This window comes from Ursus americanus, chromosome 9 (genome assembly GCF_024610735.1).
Source record: "Ursus americanus isolate L20-20 chromosome 9, mUrsAme1.1.p, whole genome shotgun sequence".
Lineage (NCBI taxonomy): Eukaryota > Metazoa > Chordata > Mammalia > Carnivora > Ursidae > Ursus > Ursus americanus.
The window spans coordinates 54,696,186-54,712,186 of NC_142135.1; the positions used below are offsets into that span (position 1 = coordinate 54,696,186).

The 16,001-nt window shown below is 37.9% G+C and overlaps 1 protein-coding gene across 4 annotated transcripts in view; it reads right to left on the reverse strand.

The window, feature by feature from the left end:
* Window positions 1-16,001, reverse strand: part of ZFHX4 (zinc finger homeobox 4) — a 179,100-nt gene that overhangs the window by 149,306 nt on the left and 13,793 nt on the right. For 3 of the 4 annotated variants that reach the window (XM_087864793.1, XM_087864791.1, XM_045806091.2), the window contains exons 2-3: window positions 4,386-7,021; window positions 3,015-3,517 (exon numbers count right to left, since the gene is read on the reverse strand). In XM_087864793.1, the coding sequence (XP_087720919.1) occupies window positions 3,015-3,517; window positions 4,386-6,975 (3,093 nt within the window). In that variant the 5' untranslated portion in view covers window positions 6,976-7,021. The remainder of the gene's footprint in view (window positions 1-3,014; window positions 3,518-4,385; window positions 7,022-16,001) is intronic. The other variant, XM_087864792.1, reaches the window with a different exon arrangement.

Sequence of the window (16,001 nt, forward strand, 5' to 3'; positions counted from 1 at the left end):
TTTAACCTCCTTAAACTGGAATAAGGACACACACTTCTTTTAGTAATACTGCTCCAGGTTGACAATGCAAGAGGTAAAGTGGTCTATTCAAATCGAACTGACACATAACCACATTTAGAGTGTTATGAATCAATATGTTGTCAATAACGAGGAAAGCTGTTTTCTCACAGCTCTGTATTTGTCTTATAACTGCTACTTGTCACTTTCCCTTAAAGTCTGAATAATTCACGATGCAAAATGATGTAAATTAAACTCCTAATGAAAATGAATTTTATATAGGAGATTATTGTCTAGTCATTAACTCAGAAACTATTTTAAGTCTAATTTTAATATTTCAGCCTATTACAAACCATCATTTTTTTTTTTCAGGCCCAGGCCAATTTGTTAGGTTCTCATTTAAAAGCAATTAATGTTACTTATGAAGCAATTTCATTTTGCCGACACAAGCCGACCAAGCTTGCTAATATTCTCATTACTACACTTGAAAATCCTCTATCTCTGACTCAGACAGTTTCTGTAAATCAGTTTCGAAAAGGCATCCTCAACATACTGTTACTCTGGAGTATTTTTCTAGTTACTACTAGAAATAATGAATGCCCCTTGAAGGATAATACAAAATAATGTAGTTCGATTGTCTGATACCAAGTTTCAATAGCTCAAATATTTATCTCCTCAATCTTCTCTTAATTCAAGGTAAGTCTGTTCGAAGTATGTTTTTGTTCGTTGGCTGACCAGTTTTAGATGCTAGGCTACAAAGACACTTGAGTATTTAAGAGATGAGCAAATAAAGAAGAGTGGGGGACAAGTAAATTTTTATATGACTTTATAACATTTTTAAGGGAGAGTACATATATTCTTTGGTTCTGGGACCTAAAGCTCTGTCTGCTTCAAAATCCTCTTTATAGGGGCGCCTGGGTGGCTCAGTCATTAAGCCTCTGCCTTCGGCTCAGGGCGTGATCCTGGCGTTCTGGGATCGAGCCCCACATCGGGCTCCTCCGCTAGGAGCCTGCTTCTTCCTCTCTCACTCCCCGTGCTGTGTTCCCTCTCTCGCTGGCTGTCTCTATCTCTGTCAAATGAATAAATAAAATCTTTAAAAAAAAAAAACCCTCTTTATAAACAAGCTTTTATCTCATTTGGTTGTTACATTCGAAGGCAATATCCAACTCTCCCTGAAAAGAAACTTCAAGAGTAACTCTGACACTTAGCAAATCGTTCTGCAGATAGTGAGGGAGAGCAACTCATACTCAGGAAAGAATGAATAAACTTAATACACACACACACACACGTTTAAATAATCATCAAACAATTAGATTAAACAACTTTTCCTGAGAAAATAAACAGTAACACTCTACCTTTCTTCAGCTTCCCACATGAGATCAATAAAATAGAAAAATTTGTACATTTATATCTTCTATTCACAACATGTTAATTTAAAGTGTTAGAGGAGCTGCTTGAATATAAACACAGTTCATGAATATTCTATATAGCTCCCAGGGTCGAGATCTATTATTTATACAAACTTAATGTTTGTTTTTTTTCTCCTAGGTATTCTAAAAGTTTTAATAGGTCAGGTATCAACAGGAAAAAAAAGTTGACAATTGAATGGTAAAACCTATGAATTATAATACAATTAATCGTTTATATTATATTTTCAATAGCATCGACTTAGGAGCTTGCCATCTTACATTAGGGCTTGTACTCCCCTCAAACTGTGTAACCCAAATCTAATGCTTTTGTTATTGATCCACAGAGCACCCATGTCATAGGAACAATGTTACAGGTCCTCACGCCACATCTTTAGGTTTTTACACTCAGTACGTCAATCTAGAATTTGAACTTCAAGAAACAACCCAAACTAATTGTGTCAGCCCCAACCCAAATAAATAATTCGTGCACCTGCTCTCAAGATCCACAATCTGCCCTTTTTGCTGTGTGTTTACAGTTTGAAATAGTATTAGAAAAGCCATAGGTATTATAATCGCTGGTTGACTCCTGATAGTATAGTTATCACTGATTTCTAGTATAAATCAATAGATAACACTTGCAAAATGGATTTTGTAATCATATTTAGAACTTGTTACAATGACTAATGGTTTGCAATATTTTCTGAATTTTAATATCCTCTAGACAAAAGAAGTTTCTAATAAGTTACCAAGTTATTCATCATAGAAATGAATCTGTTACATTTGTACAAGAACCAAGACAATCAAGACAATCTAGTAAACAAACTCACAAAATAAATTAACCAGTAATTAGGGTTTAGAAAAAGTCAAGACAAGTTGTGTAATAAATGGTGCTCACCAGTTGCACATATTCATTACATCTGCATAGTTTTTTCCAGCAAAGATAAAAGTATATTTGCCATTTAATGAACATTTTTATTTGCGCCACACCCAGTGAAGGGAATAAAAACATTACTAGCTGGGAAAGGTCATGCAAAATAACAACTGAGTTAAGTAGAAGACTTCCAACTGATGCTGAGGGAGAGTGTGTTTACTCAAAACTTACGGAAAAACAATGGAATACACACACACACACACACACACACACATCATGTTTAGATCGTCCCTGTTTGACACCAAACAAAAGACGATGCATTCTTGAAGTAGAACTGATTTTGTGATCCGTTCCCTATAACCATTAACACTTAGCTAAGAGTGGTACTACGTTTGGGTTTTTTTTTTTTTTTGATCAATCGATCAAAGGGGGATAACAATATTATTTTATCTGTGAAAATACTCAGGAAGGTTATTTTATTTCTGGGAAGCCAGTAAAGCGATCGATGTCACTGAGACAGGTATAAAAGGGACATAAGGCAGATCTTTTAAACAAACTCTCCAATTGCATGTATCTCAATACACGTTTAGTAATGTTAAGCAGAAACTGTGTACCTTGCCCTTCTATTTTTTTTTTTTTCTATTTCTTTTCTTAACTTGCAGATTTGTGCTCCAAGCTCTGAAACAGTTAATTCCCTTCTCTACTCTGTGCCAACGGAAATGGATGTCACTGCTTACCTTGTAGAGCTTCAGGGCCGCCTCATGCCTGTGATTGGTGGTATGCAAGCGTAATTTATCCACACTGTTGGTGTAGTAGTCACAGGCATTACATTTCAGGTGAACAGGGTTGCCAATGGCAATGCACTTCAGCCTCCACTCATTGCTTTTGCCCCCTTCTTTAATGTGAGCCACCAGTTGATATTTCTGCATATGTTTATCAGTCTTGCAGTGGAGCTGGAAGTTGGCTTTCAGCTGAGTGTTGTAGTTACAGAGCTTGCACTGGTAGATATCTCCAATTACAGCCCTCCATTCCTCTTCAGGGAGAGAGCGCTCACTGCTCACATGCACACTTAGGGCCTCCAGGCTGTCAGAGGTGAATTTGTTGCAAACAGCACACTGGAATAGCTTCAGCGCTGGGTCACTGATATAAGGTGACAGCTCTCCTGCAGTAAGGAGGGACAGGTCATCACCCATTAGCTGACCACTGGCAAGCCGGATTTCAGGCGGCAGCTCATTATTTACTACAGGAAAAAAAAATTAAAAGGAAAAATAGAGACTAGAAAACACAGCACACACAAAGGAATCTGTAAAATAAAGTCTTGACAAGGAATGTGCTTTCTCTAGAGCTTAAACTATAAAAAGCTGTAATAGGATTGAATCAGGATCAATTACAATCATCCCTTTCAACTTCTAAATTCCCTCATCAGATAGCTTTAATTACTCCTACTGGGCATGATGTCATTCTGAAATTTGTATTTTCGAGGGCAAGAAAGTTGATCAATACCATAACAAAACAGTCACGTGCTTGCAATTTAAGAGCCTAGATAAACTTCCATAAGCGCTAATTGTTATTTTGCAATTTGTCTAAAAGCTTGATGAGATTTGGCTAATACTGCCCGCGTGCCTGTAATCTACTGCCAAATACCTGGGATAAGGTAACGGTATTACTGTTAGTTTAATTGTCTTCAATCACAGACATTAAAATATTTTTCAAAATATTTAATTAAAAATCACGGTAGGCCCTTTTGAAGCTCAAGTTGGGTCTTTTAGGGAATAATGGCTGAGACTGACGCTACAAGCCTTGTAAGGTACAGCTAATGACTGTAGGGCAACTAATGCAAATTAGCATTTGTTAATCAACCTGCTGAATGAAGAGGGAGTTTGCTGACTCCTCTTATGCTGCCCTTCATCCCTTAACTCCTTCCTCTCTGGAGTTAATTCAGGTTTGAAGTAAGGCCCAAATGGTTTCATTATCCAGCTGAAAGACAAAGTCCCTTCTAGTAAACTGTCCCCAATTTGTTGGCACTCACCACTTTATCTGGGTGTATCACGCCAAATCAACATGTGATTAGAAACTAAGAGTAGCGCAGAAAAGCAGTAAATACTAACCGAGTCCTGGTGCCAAGGCGGCCGCTGTCGCCGGATCCAGCTGGAATGGATTGATCATCAGTTGTGGGTCGGCGGGGTTTTCCAGCTTCATTCCGGTCAGGCCTATGTTCTGGGCTAGGTAGTACTGGTAGAGCTCTGCCTCGGCCGGAGCAAGGCCCAAGTGCAAGTTATGCTGGATCTGCTTCATGTTCTGCTGCAAAAGCATCATATTATGCATGTGCTTTTCACTGGTCATATGAATTCGGAGGTTCCTTGCGACGTTGGTTTCATAATCACAAACCTCACACCGCCAGGTGGGTTTCTGCTTGGGTTTGGATGGAGAGGGTGTTCCGCAGCCACTGAGGCTGGTGTTGGGGGCTGGGGCAGAGTGGCCAAACACCTGCTCACCATTGCCATTTTGGAGATTCTGAACATTGTTCAGGTGCTTATCCGACTGCATATGAATACTGAGGTTGCCTTTGGTAGTGGTAGAGTAGTTACAAACCTCACAACGGAAGGGTTTATAGCCACACGTGTAACTCTCCCCCCGGGCAAGCCTGGGGTGAGGCTGTCCAGTCTTACAATACACACAAGAGCCGCCCGGCTCAGGGTGTTTCTCCTTCATATGGGCCTCCAGGGTCTGCTGATATTTGTAGTGCCAGTTACATTTGGGACATTTGAGGGTTTTGCATGAGTTCCTTGAGTGCATCATAGTCATATGACCACCAAGAGACCTCGAAGAGCCCAAAACCGTGTCACACTTTGGACACTCGATGCCGCTGCCCGGTGAGCCGTCCCCTCCGGGCCCTGGTGTGCCAGGAGTACTCGGGGTGAAGCCATGCTGGTGAGGAGTAGCTGAACTGTCTTCGTCTCCCCGGGCCGTCTCACTCGCGTGAGCAGCTGTGGCACTGTCTTTACTGGCACCTGCCTCCGCAAAGTCTTTGCCACCGATGCCGTAGTTATTAGCAACACCGCCGCTGGCCCTGACGGCAGCAGTCTGTTTTTTCTTCTCTGCGTCATCAGACACAGCCGCCGAGGAGGACGAGGTACCCTTTTCAATAAATTTTAGCACACTGGATGATAAAGGAGAAATGCTTTGGTTTAAGAGAGGGAAATCTTTGTTACCAATACTATCGGTGAGCTCGCCTAACGCTTCCTCGTCGTCAAGTTCATTGGAGTAGGCATCCTCTTCGTCCTCGTCTCCCGCTTCGGTGGGTTCGCTTTTGACAGGGCACTCCCCGTTGGGGTGTAAAACGTTGCTTTCTTTTGGCCTTTCACAGTTGTTCTCTTGGTCTTTGCTCTCTGACATCTTGCTAGACTCCGACGATGAGTGGCTGAGGGAGACAGAGGTAATTGGGGTGTTCACGACTAAACTAGACAGCCCCCCCAGATTCACTTCAGCCTTTGGCATTGGGGTGATCCCTAGCGGCTGCTCTGCCGGGCTTGAGGTGCTCGCACTCCCCTTCAAGAAGGCAAAGCCAGCCGGCAAAGAGTCACCATTTTCCACATGAAAAGCGCTCCATAAACCGCGGAAGGTTGGATCAGGTCCTATGAGGTTTGTAGTAGAAAAATGGGGATACACAGAAGTGGATTTTTTTGGTTCCAGAAAGCTTATAAGAGGTTCTTTGTCTTTGCCGATCCCCTGTATTATGGCGGAGACGCATTTGTTACCGAGGAGCTTCTGCTCCTCCTCATTGAGGGTCATCCGATGATCGTGCACAGCGTGGGTTACAAACGACCTGATATAACCGAAAGACAACTTGCACAAGAAACACATTAAAACAGGTTTCCTTTTCCCATCGCTCACACAACCATCGAATTTGGACAAGTCCACATTGTTGGGGACATCTTTGGACACACAGGAGTTTTTGGCTGAGCCATCACTGGTTAGATAGTCTTTCTCTCTCTTGTGTCGGAGATCATAGACACGGAAACTGTGCAACACAGGACCAACTCCTGCTAATGCTGAGGTATTTGGGAAAGCCTGATCGGCTGTAAATGGTTTCCCGAGGGATGAAGCGATATGAAAAGTGTTGATGATCTGTGGGTAGAACGACAGAGGTGCAGAAGCAGACTGATCACTCTTCTCTCCAGCAGATGCCAGGGAGTCCAGAAACATCGCTGTGGAGAAGAGTTTGCTATTTGCCCCAGTCTGTGCATTCTGCCCACTTTCTTTGGAGTCCTCAATTATATATGCTGACCCATCAGGCTGGTAAACTATCTCCCCTGTTAAATTTTCCACGTCACTGTCCTCTAACTCGCTGATTTCGCTCTCGTTGTCATCCTTCAAGATGGGAAGGCGGGCATTAGGGCAGTGGTGTTCCATGTATTTCTGTAAACTGGGAAAAGAAGTGGCACATTCGTTGCAGGGTATCTCCTTTGCTGAGGTAACCTGAGTGGCAGCTGCATTCTCAACGCTGAAACCCAGCAAGACTTCACTTTTGCGCTCATCCGTTTTCAGGTTGTCATCTGTGGAGCTGTTTTCCCTGTCAGGCTCCATCCCTGCAACTTTCTCTGGCACCTCATTATCAAGTTGTGTCGTTCCACATAGCTTTGATGTGCTCTGCCCATTTTCCTGCCTTGAGATAGGAGGGGAGTCACAGGTTTCCATGGCAATTGCTACATGGGGATCTCATTTCATCCAGCCTGTCAGGGACCTGGATAAAAAATAAGGTGAGAGGAGCCATTTTTATTAAATAATGACACAGCTCACTAATAGCCCATCACTAATTTACAGCTGCTGTAAACTTGACTATCTAAAAAGGTGAGGGGGAAAAACTTAAAACCAGCATACCTATCTATCACAGACAGACTTTGTATAAATGTAGCAAAATAATGTAGATAGCTATCACAGGCATGCCCAGACATCCAAGGTGTTTTTGAAATCGCTGTGAGCATTCATCATAAATCTAAAATTTGTATCGGTGATCCGTATGTTTTTCATTTCTGGTTGCTGAAAACATATGTAATGTATGTAAAGGCTTTAAAACCCCCTTTATAGCAATAGAAATGTAAATGGCTTTCATACATGACAGCAGAAATACAAGAACAACAAAAACACTTGTAATTTAAAAATTTACCTTTTACTTTATCAGGCAAGGACTAGAAGGAGGGGATGAGTGTGAGAGGGAGACCAACAATAAAGGAACCTTAAAATTAGAAATATTACAGTCACAGGCAGCACAGACCAAACTCTTCTCTGGTTTTCATTTTGCCAGTAAATCAGCTTACTACAAATCTTCCTTGTGCAAAAGCTCTCAGCAGGTATCTGGCTGGCCCTGATTAAGCACCAATCACAATTCTTCCCCACACTTCAGTCCCCTCAATGGGTAACAGAACAGAAATTAACATTTACTGCAACCGGTGCTATCATCCTAGGGGACAATCGCATTCACTCAGTTTTTTTCACTGCAATACGTAATGAACACCATTTCAAATACCAGTTTGATGTTATCAATCCTGGTGAGTTGCTCATCTCTCAACCAACTGCCTCAATCAACGTCTCCCCTGGCTTAACAAATCATATGCAAGCACTAGTGATGAAAATCCTTCAATCATTTAAAAAAAAATTTTTTTTAATTTTTTAGTTTTTTGCAGGCAGGCATCTCAGACCATAAATTCCCTTTGTTGAGAACAAGATGCACTTTGTAAAGTCATATCAGTTTCTGGCAGCAGGATAAGGTACCAGGAAAAGCTGGGCATTTATTGGTGAAAATGCATTTCCCTTCTGTGTGCGTGTGTGTTTGTGGTGTGTGTGTGTGCGCGCTCACTTGTATGTGTGCCTGCAACCCTGAGCTACTGTAATAGCAGCTTGATTACAGTTTAAGCTTCTCTGAGTCCCTGCAGATCTCTCCATTTGCAGAATGATGGCACTGTACACAACAGTTGAGTGGTCTGAAACTTTAGTATTTATTTTCAGCCTATGACACGGGCACTGTCTTGGTTTTATGAAACAGGTAAGCAACCTTCGTTCAAATCTTAAAATTGAAGGGACTCGTAACTTCAAGGCAACTAGCCCCTTAATTTAAAAGCATCAACACTTTCACATGTGCTGGTGATTTCTGAAATAAGAAAGGCTGACATTGCTCTATTACATCACATATTATATTGTTTAAGAGAAACATGCAGTGCCTCACTCTGGATGCCCCTCACCCTGCTATATGCTATTGCATAGACTTCACAGTGGCAGAGAGCTAAGAAGAAAACAAAATTCTGGGCTCACCAATATTACTATGTGTTTTAGAAATTCCTTTTTAAGAGTTCTTAAAAAAGAAAGACATCATTGAAGGTCACTGGCATATTAAGTATGAAGGATAACTTCTTAATACTCTCTTTACTGTAATCGAATTTAATCTTGTCCACTAAATCAGAGAGGAAGTGATCAGTTTAAAATACATCAAAAGATCTACATAGATGGAAAATGAAATCAAAATTCGTTTTGGTATCTGCAATGGTGAAAATGATGCCCTAATTGCTCACGAATCAAACATCACAAAGCTTAGTGTGTAATTTTAATCATTGATGAGCTCCAGGTTAATTATCCTCATGGCATGCATGCAGCTTTTAAAACCCACTGAAATAATCTGACAACCAAAAGCATGAAAACCTAATAATTTTCTAATTAGTCCACAAATATTAATGTTTACCTTTGCAGTTACCAAATCTGCACAATGTGTATACATACAGAAGGCAGCAAAATGCCTAAAATAGAATCCCCTGCTAGACTGAAATGAGGAAGTCAGGAAGGGACTAGAGTTGGAGTGGAAATAGGATGGTAAATAACACAGAATTAATGATCCTAGATTAAAATGAAAAGTTTCAAAACCCAGGGTGTTTTTCCCCCCTATCATCAGGTAACAGGCTCATATGTGGAAGGAGATTCACCTTAATTACAAAAGTAAGAAAAGTTCCCAAACACTTTACAGCTTTGTAAAAGAGTTTCTAAGCTATTTTTATTACCATTTTAATTCTGTTTTACCTATACCCCTACAACAGTTCTCAGCCCACAGAAACACTTGCTAGAATTATTACACACATGCTGAATGCACCTCAAATGACTTATATATAATCTGTAGTTAATAATTCTGGCCAGATACCGAATGGACTCCACAATGTATCACCTCAATATTTCTTTATATGAAGTAGATCCTATCTTTTTTTATTATCTTAATAGGGCTAGAAGTAACTTTCAAAAATGTAATGTTACTGCTATGAGGAAAAAATTACGAAAACTAAAGAATCCATCACAGGTCAAAGCAGTAGGATACATTTTGTTACAATATTCCCACATAATTTTACAGGAAATTGCCTATCAATTTCTTCTCAATAAGCTACACATTAATCAGAAACTGAATCAAGTACATAATAAGTCTTCTATACGATCAAATTTACATTTCATTCCAAAAGCAACAACAGCAAACCCATCTGGATTGATACAACTAATAATGGATTAACTGACTTTTAAAATTTGTAGCTATTGACTCTGACCATGGCAATGTTTACCAGTATATTTTGATGGAGTCACTTTAGTTTGTACAGTTAAAAAGTTATTTAGATCAGTATACACATATGCCCTGAATATGATGCTAAGTGATTTCATTGTCATCAATGTCAGACAAGATCTTTCTTTTATCAATGTGACCCATTTAGGAAATTTACACTTAAGTTTTATAAGTCCCAGTAAAAAGACCACAAAGACAACCATTTAACTTAAACCACAGAATTAATTTCAAAATGACTGCGTAACAAGTAAACTCACTATAAAAACACTTCACCATTTAAGCTGTTTTCTTCTTAGTTTTTACCAATTTCTATTCTCTACTGCCAACCATTCTATTTTTTAAAAATCACCAAAGTCCTCAAGAAGTCCCAAAGAGAAAAACTAATATAATTTTAATGCTAAATTCAGAACAATACATACCTGCTGGTCTGCTTAGAATATGTGTACACATTTTTTGGTATTCTCACTAATTCACACAAGATCAGTGACTTTGATCATGTAAAGCCCTTTTTCGGAACTAATGGACAATATGCAGAAAAAGAACTTTTATTGCTCGTTCTGCTTTGCTTTCGTCCTGCAGTCACTGCTGCCTAAACTCAGCTCTGCTAAATGACCAAACCCACCTACAAGGAGCCTGGCTAATGAAAGGGGGTGCTTTCTGAACAATAGAAGAATTCCTTTGCATTCAGAAAGCAGAGTTCCCATTAGAACCCAAAATCAGAGAGGCCAGTTTTACCTCTTTTTTTTTTTTTTTAATTGAGATTGTCCCAGGCCTCCTCTACGGTCCAGTGAGACAGTGCTTGTGAAATGATTAAAAAGAACGTGATCTGATCAAGAGGACAGAATAATGGGAAAGGAATGCTAGGTTAGCCACTCTGCTAAGTGCTGGGAAAGAAGACCAGTGCGCCCCTTAGCCTATTGTTTTTATTCTCTTCTGCTCTTCAGCCAACCTCCTCGCACTTTGAGTCTTTATTTGCTCCATTTTAATGGGTTAAAAGTTGTCCACTTACAAGAGAATTTGGTAACAAGTTACAAATCCTAAAAAAAAAAAAAAAAAAAAAAAAAAAAGAAAGGAAGAAAGAAAGAAAGAAAAATCCTTGAATTATATCAAGTTTCCAAAAGGTCATCACTGTCTCTGCTGTGGCCTTTTCCCCATTCCAAATCCTCTATCAATATGTCATAGTGAGTTAGGCAAAGACAAAAGAGAGGCGCAGTGTGAAAACGGCACATATATCTAATCCTGACAAAGCAATGAATAGACCTTCACAAGTATAATTATACTTGTTTATTTGTTGCCACGTACAGAGAACTGATGAAAAAAATCCATCAAAGTGGTATTATGCAGACACCAAGAGCTTCTTTTCTTTGGTTGCTAAAGCCACATTGAGGCTTAAATTCCTTATTGTTAAATTCAGAAGAAAGAAAAAAAAAAAAGATTTTTGGCTAGACTTTTTTTTTTTTTTTTTGCATCAGTTGCTGACAGATCTTTTGTGTACTAGGCTGTATTAGCTCACACAGCTACCTCATTTTTACCCATGGTGGAATCCATAATTACAAACTACTGTACAGAAGCTTTTAAAAGGGTGTGGTGTACTGACCAGGAGAAGAGGGTAGTGAAATTGCCCTTTTCTCATAGTCTCTCTTTTGATATATCAAAACACAGGTAAAGTACCTGTGTGGAAGCACCATTTACGTCAGAATACATCTTTGATCTCGGTCTTTTAAGTTGGTGCTGGTGGTTTTCTTTAGTCATCTTTCTCTACAATTTGCTTATTTTAGTATATGTTTAGTATTTCATAAAAGATGACATAACTTCTTTCCCATTGCCGTATTAAAAACGTTAGCAAGAAGGAAGGCAGGACAAGGATGTCAAAGGATTGAAATTATTAAGTAAAAAGATTTCAAGTCCAACTATTGAGGAGCCATTATGTTCCAATAGACACTAAATCAAATAACTTAACAAAAGCACATTTTTAGAGGTGGGGGGAGCCAAATAAGCTTCTTTTTTTCTTGCAGGATAGAAATATATCAAAGTAAAAGCAATCTGCATAGTTAATGTTTGTGAGCTTTACAATTTAAAACAGAAAAGCTGTAATTTTTCTTTGCTGGCAATCTGGAAACACTCTGGAGTTAATTACAGCTGATTCGGAGTGAACCACACAAACAAAGACCAGTCTATGTCCAGACAATTATACTGCATTAACCAGCTTAGAGCTTCCTGCTGATGTTTCAGGGCTCTTCTGTTACACCCTTCTACCTTCCCAGCACGAGAGAAAATGCTTCTGCAAGAAGGAATTAATGAAGAGAACTGCAAAAGAATGTGTGACGACCTCTCCTGACACGGCAAAAACTTTCCACCCATGTCACGACAAAGGGGAGAAGGTAATTAAGTTTGAATAGAAGGATGTAACCAAATATATTAAGCATTTAAAACAAGCAAATTTTTAAAGAGGGAAAGTTTACAAAAACACAAATGAGTGTGCAAGTCAACTAAGTCATTTTCCCTTATTTTCCTCATTAAAATCTAAATTAGCTATTCAATGCAGATTTGTTTCCTACTCTATAAACAGGACCCTTGTGATTGACCCTTAGTGGTCTTCTCCCTCGCTTCTCTCTTTCTCTTCCTCTCCTTCTCTCCCCACCCTCATTTTCTCTCATTCCCTCTCACATCTCTAACCCTATGTGGACTTTATGTGACAATTACATATCATTAAGCATATGTGTTGGAGAACTAAAGAGAAAAGGTACAGTTTGCCAGTTCTTAATTTGTATGGTTGTGGGCAATAGGAATTTTACTCAGTTTTCTTCACAACTTTAATCAAACTTCAGCGACTTTCCTTAGAGAGAAATCAATAATCTCTCCTTAACCAAATTACACTATTATATGACTCATTTTATTTGTTTGCTTCAGGAAAATTTCATAATCAGTGAGCAAGATGGACTCAATACTTTAGTTATTCTCTGTAAACAAACTTTGGTACTTCTAACCAATCTAGTTGATTTCTAATTTTCTTATTCATTCTAATTGAAAATGAATAGTTTGCATTGGTGTGAGACAAGGACATGAACTGTAATTATGTTCAGTGCCTCTTTCTGATTCTTTCTTTGATACTGTTTTGCTAGTATTCCAGCTGACCTTGGGGCTTTGTAGTGATTGCTTCATTAAAGGGTAAGGATGTCCTAATCAGCTAAAGCATTACTAGAAAGCTGTTGTTTGCCAATACACTGAGAGAATATACTGTTGTTGTTGTTTTTTTCCCTTTCTTTATAGAAGAAAAAAGGTATATCTGAATGCCAGTTACTCAGCCATACTTAAGTATTAATCATCTTCCCTTTGTCTCAAATACGCAAAGCAGGATTAGAGTTAAATGACTGTATGATCCTTTTCATTTTCTTCCCTAAATAAATGTTAATCTACAAATCAATCATGTATTATATTAAAATACATATAAATATACTTTCTGAAAATACTAAAAGGTTGTATAAATTACACTTAATTTTGCGAAGTATCTCAATAATGGACAGAATCATTTTCCCTTCTCAGACTCCTCTCCCTCAATCCCTACTATATTTGAAAGTTCAAGTCAATAACACTTCTAAATACAAAGCTTAAACGTGGACCTCTTTAGTTTTCCTTGGAAAAACATGGACTGTATCAATCATTTTTAGAGATTTTTAATCATATTTGCTATGTTTTTTATGTTTGTATTTCTAGTCTTTAAAATCTAATTGACTAATCTCTCTGGTTTACACACAATCTAAGAGTGTTTAGTTGATAATGATTTTGATTTGTCACCTAGTAACATTTAAAAAACTAATTGGCTTCGTAAAGGTATATATAACCATAGAATATTTGGCTTCAAAAAGATTTATCAGACTAGTGAAAACCATTCTGCACACATATTTATCTCATACACAATGTGAAGGCAATAAATTCTAACATGTACATGTATTTTTCCTTCTTTATCTATTATATAAAATCCATTATTGAACTACCAATAATTAAATACTTAAAAGAGAAAACAGTTGGATAACTACCTGTATTTCATGATTCCCACCAATAGGATCTCATAACCAATGTTGCAGTAGTGTAAAAGGGTGAGTACATTCTTACTTTAAAAAAAAGATAAATGTCATTCTTTGCAGGCTAAACCCACCATAATTATCTTCATAAAGCTAATTACAGGTCAGGTATTCCAGCAAACATTCCTATTCCCTGAGCAATGATTTCAATGATTTCACACGATTTCAAAACAGTTGTAATGAAGAAAGCTATATGAACAAATTTTAAAATCACTACCAAGTACCTCTTATTATACAATACTCTTAGAGTCTACAAAATACATCTCTTTCTATATCCCATGTAAATATTTTAAATCACTTTATATTAAAAACCACATAGGACTAGCATAATAGAGAACATAAGTGGAAAGCCAAGTTTTCTTCTGGATGAAATATTGGCAAATTTATATTTGATCACTAAGATTAGTTGGTTATTTCATTTCTGTTATGAAGAGCCCTTTGTGTGTGTGTGTGTGTGTGTGTGTGTGTGTGTGTGTGTGTGTTTGGCCTGAAAGTTAATTTGACTGCTGTCCATAAGTGAAGTGAGCAATTCAGTAATTAACTTTTGTGTTTTAAATATATGAACTTTAATTAGATTTCATTATAAACAAACAAACGTCAACCATAATTATAAGCTCCTTGGTTTACCCACATATTATCCCTTTTCAAACAAACTTGATGTCAGACAAATTAAAATCAAGCAGCCAGCAATTTTGAGTTGAATTTTACATGATCTGCTGGTAACCTGATTACTTTAACTTCAATATCATTACAGGAAAAGTATTTCAGGAAAAATAATGACAAGAATTCCAACAGGAGACAAGCTTAATTGTATTGATTCAAAAGATGCATGTTCATAGGAACCATGCTGAAGGAATAATGTTATCTCAAATCTACAGTTTCTATTAAAATGAAATTGTCCAGCATGAAAGAGGCAATTAAGATTAGTGTCTGCAGAACTAGAGATACTAAACTAACTAAATAATTATCTGGGCCCAATTATCTTATACTTTAAGTAGCAAAATACCAATGTGGAGCAACTACAAGGCATGAGGTTTGCAGGTTTATTTACTGACTGGTGTATCTATTAGGACCAAGAACAAGTGGAGCTGTCAGGACATAATGAAGGTAAATGATTAGTTAGCACCAAGCCTGAACTCTTCTTCAATGCAATAAGAGTTAATTAAAGTTTACCACCAAACATCAACCAAAGCAGGATGTTGATCAGGTTTCAGCATTAAGTGCAAACAGACAATAGTTGGCAGCAATTAGTGCAGCTATCAAATGACATGCAATGATAATTATACATTTAAAACAGCTAAAGAGCTGGGGGAAAAAACTAATCAGCTTCTTTGACGACAAATACTCAAAGGGCAGGAAACAGGTATCAGATTATTTCAATTTAACACTGTAAATCAATAGAATTAAACAAGAAAAGGTTGTATGGGTACATTATCTGAAAGAGAACAGTTCACTGGCTTCAAAATGAAATAAATCTGCTACTATTGGTCTATCAAAGATAAGAACTTCTGTAGCTAAAGAAAATAAGTTACTTTTCAATTAAAGTTTCAGCATGAAGTCTGTGTAAAGAAAGTTTAGCTTCTTAGTCTTGTGTAAATTCAACAATGTAACAAGTATTTCACTATCATTATTGTTATTTAAATTAAGTATTAACTTCCACTCTAAAATACTATCAAAAGTACTTTATGCCTGAATCTTACCTTTGTGTACTCAAATATTATCTCCCCCAAAAGCTTTTGGATATTAGATCTATTTTTTTAATGCAGCCGAATCTAAAACAAAAATACATATTTAGCATATTTTTGCAGGTCTTCCTTTGACGCCATTCAAATTTATGGCTTCAATCTTGCTTAAATCAATGGGCCCGCATATAACACATCCCTTACAAAAATTTTAATAAGTCACCTCATTCTTTTCCATAGTTTTCTGGCCATAGTTTCCGTAGTTTCTGCAGCATGCTAGAGCATAACTCTAGAAATGCACCCATCCTCATGACCCCACCTCTCCATCTTTCCAACTAATTCTGTTATGCTAAGGATTTGTACACAGTGCTG